The sequence below is a fragment of the Solanum pennellii genome, chromosome 3, assembly GCF_001406875.1.
Source record: "Solanum pennellii chromosome 3, SPENNV200".
NCBI classification, from domain to species: domain Eukaryota; kingdom Viridiplantae; phylum Streptophyta; class Magnoliopsida; order Solanales; family Solanaceae; genus Solanum; species Solanum pennellii.
The window spans coordinates 64525588-64529171 of NC_028639.1; the positions used below are offsets into that span (position 1 = coordinate 64525588).

The 3584-nt window shown below is 35.7% G+C and overlaps 1 protein-coding gene across 1 annotated transcript; it reads left to right on the top strand.

Moving 5' to 3' along the window:
* Nucleotides 1-209: 209 nt before the first annotated feature.
* LOC107015299 (calmodulin) lies at nt 210-2962 on the top strand. The gene is made up of 4 exons (XM_015215521.2): nt 210-377; nt 1657-1814; nt 2331-2411; nt 2539-2962. The coding sequence occupies exons 1-4, from the start codon at nt 302-304 to the stop codon at nt 2671-2673; spliced, it is 450 nt and encodes a 149-aa protein (XP_015071007.1). The 5' UTR covers nt 210-301; the 3' UTR covers nt 2674-2962.
* Nucleotides 2963-3584: the final 622 nt, after the last annotated feature.

The following is a 3584-nucleotide window of genomic DNA, read 5'->3' on the forward strand; positions in this document are numbered from 1 at the left end:
CGTCAAATCTAAAAGTGTTTTCAATATTTTACTAAATTTTTCCAATTTTAAAAGATAAAAAAGAAAAAAAGTAACGCGTCCTCGAATTAAGGGTCCATTTATGTGGAATATTTACCGTACGATATTTCCACATTATTTCGAGAAGCCCTATTTTATCGGCGAGTCAACATATTTCTACTCGTTTTCCCCTTCTTTAAGTACCGTCTGAAGTGTCCAAACAAAAACATAAGCAAAAAACTCGCTCATAGGGTTTTTACAGTAATCGAAGGAATTGTTAAAAAAAAAAAAAAAGAGGAGAAAAATGGCAGAGCAGCTGACGGAGGAGCAGATCGCTGAGTTCAAGGAAGCTTTTAGCCTTTTCGACAAGGATGGCGATGGTAAACTCATCGTTTTCCTCTTGTCTCTTTCATTTCCGTTTGTTTTTTTGTGATCTTACAGTGCTGTGATGGTGTTTTGTTCTTTTTTGCAATTTTTTTGAGAAGGAAATGTTGTTTATGCCATTGCATCTGATTTTGTGGTTTTGGAGTAGATCTAAGCTTTAGCTATGCTTTTTATTTGGTTGACTTACTTTTTACGCGATTTAGTACTCTAATGTTCAAGAGATCACTACTGAAAACATGAATTACATCGTTTCATTCTTTGATTTTGCTGTTCTGGTTAAATTGAGGAACAGAAAAAAAGTAGAAGAACAGAGAATGCTGGTAGGGCTCAAGTATATGTATAGTAGGATCATTGGTTGACGAAGCCGTAGGACTGGAAGTAATCATGTCCATCTTGTAATTTCGTTCATCTGCTCATAGAAAATCTCGAATTTTCAGGTGAGAGCCAAGAATTCCTAAAGGAAGTCAACCCAGGAAGAGAAATGAGTTAAATAGAGAGAAGGGATTTTCTTTTAAGAGTGATTGGCCCACTATGTTGTGCCAATGATTTTCTGTAGCTAGTAAACCAACAACATTTGTTAATGAAATACTCAAGTAGAAAATGAATCCATATATTTCAGTGATGATAATAATGTTACTCTTTGGGTGAACCAAATGGGCATTAAAGTCTATCCAACCTGTATATTAGCCTGGCAAAATCCCAGGATGGCCTGCAATTGAGGTTCTCTCTTTTGCATGCAACTGGTGATTTTGCAGCCATGGTGTGGTTGCATCTTCTTTTATGGTCTATTGGAAACAACTTTGCTACCCCCACAAGAGCTAGGTCTGCTCTACTTGTAGGATTACATTGGGTTATTATTGATATATCCTAATTTTTGGTATTTGGAGTTGTTTCAAAATGAGCCAACATTCTATTGGGATTGGGCTCTCTACACCCACAAAGGTAGGGGTAAGTTCTGCATAGATCCTACCCTCTCCAAACTCCACTTGTGAAAGCTAATGTGATCGTTTTGACTGGATTGACTGTTCTTCATTACTTCCCTGTTTTTTTCTTATTATTTTTTATATACAAACAGGAGTTGCCTCTGGGAGAGGGGTTTTTTGATATTGCATTGTGTTTTCACTTTTAGTTTCTCAATGTAATTGCATCTGGTTGCTCCTTAAAGTCCCTGTGGAGATGCTTCATTTTATATTCTCCCAAGGAGTACTCTATATTGTTATTATTCCATGAGCAGAATCAGAACTTATAGTTGTGATCTGACATTTGCTTCTATAGGCTGTATTACTACCAAGGAGTTGGGAACAGTGATGAGATCACTTGGTCAGAATCCCACTGAAGCTGAACTACAGGATATGATCAGTGAAGTTGATGCTGATCAGAATGGAACCATTGATTTTCCAGAGTTCTTGAATCTGATGGCACGGAAGATGAAGGTATAGGAGTACTAGCTACTTGAATATTATGTTAGTCTTTCTTATTTGTACTTGTTTATCAACCCAATAACTTGTCGTATTAATATTGTGGGTGACTTTTGTGTCAAGTGATCTTTGGGTCAAATATTAGTATGCTATGGTCTGGATAGTTCCTAGATTCTTTCAGATTATTCACGAAAAACCTTGCTTTAAGTTCTGCATGCACCGAGACAATCTTTCTTATAGGAAAAGTTGCTTACATGCAGATGCCTTTGTAAACATCCAAGTTACAATAATGAGATAATACAATTTTCAAGGGATCAATGATTGGTTAATTCTTCCTTTTGTTCTTTTTTTAGCATTTCATTATTGTTTTCCCTTTGGATCTTATATAATCATGCTAAGGAGGACGGAGATATGCTCTCTTCATCGCTTGTCAAATATTATTAATTGCCAAATCTAGTAGTCTTGAGCTCAAATAATCATATTTCACACTTGAGAAAAGAAATGTACATAATTTGGACAATTCTTGTGAAGGACACTGATTCTGAGGAAGAACTCAAAGAGGCTTTCAAGGTTTTTGATAAAGATCAGAATGGCTTTATTTCTGCAGCTGAGGTACTTTTCTTATTTTCTGCAAGTGATATGTGGGAAGTGTTATTTAACATGCTAATAGTTTTTTTGGCAGCCAGTATTTTGGACTGCCAATTCCTGTGTCTTATGAGTGTACGTTTAACATTTGCAGCTTCGTCATGTAATGACAAACCTTGGAGAGAAGCTGACTGATGAAGAGGTGGATGAGATGATCCGAGAGGCAGATATTGATGGTGATGGACAAGTTAATTATGAGGAGTTTGTCCGTATGATGCTTGCCAAGTGATGACTTTAAGATTCTGTTAGCTACTATGTAATTTATGATAGCTGCTCAGTTACTGCAACTTCTAGCTGGCAGACTCAGGAGCAGTTCAAGCATATTAGTGGCTTAAATCGTGTCCTTAAACTTGAATTGTTAATAACTTCTGTATAACTGATTTCTTCTAGTTTTACTAGCATCTTGACTCCTTTCAGTTTTATGTTAACTCTTATGGACTTATGGTGTATGCTGCTTTAGTCCTTTGCCCCATCCAGAGGGTAAAAGAAAAAGGAGAAATTAGATAGTTCATTGGTAATATCTTGTTAGTTGCCTTGGTTTCTCTCCAGGCTACACAGTGTGTGTGTGTTTCACCGTCTCTAACTGCTATATTTCCCGTTTCTGATTTTCGTTTTTATCACTGATTAATGGGAAGGTCACAAATGCAAGATGATAACTTCTTAAAGCTTCGACTGTTAGATGTTGGATGCCCTCGTTTTTATGGGAGTGGATATCTTATTCCAAAGTAGAACCCAGATTATTATTAAAGAAGGCATACTGAATTTAGATTATTATTTTGGAAGGCATACTGAATTTTGTGTAGAAAATTGAATTATGGCAGGACAGGAAAAGGTGGAGAGAATGAATATAGGGCATAAAAAGTATATGACATGATAATTCAATGTAAAGTATATGCCATAGAAGTTTTCTCATTACATTAACGAACACTAAACGTTTGTTATATTTATGTGCCAATTGAATCAATTTATCCATCATCTCTTTGAATTTTAAGAGTTGAATAGGTTATTTCTTATAGGTTCGGCGAGTCTTTTTCATTGAAAATACATTCATTTGTGTGTGGAATGATCATTATCTAATTAAATTATTATAATTCTTCCATTGTTTCTAATCTGTTTCGCGCCATTGTTGTTGTTTGAATT

What these genes read in the sequence shown, in the direction of transcription:
- LOC107015299 (XM_015215521.2), top strand. Translation starts at nt 302, where the DNA reads ATGGCAGAGCAGCTGACGGAGGAGCAGATCGCTGAGTTCAAGGAAGCT. An exon ending in TGATGGCACGGAAGATGAAG is followed by an intron (nt 1,815 to 2,330) that starts GTATAGGAGTAC and finishes ATTCTTGTGAAG; the next exon opens with GACACTGATTCTGAGGAAGA. An exon ending in GCTTTATTTCTGCAGCTGAG is followed by an intron (nt 2,412 to 2,538) that starts GTACTTTTCTTA and finishes TAACATTTGCAG; the next exon opens with CTTCGTCATGTAATGACAAA.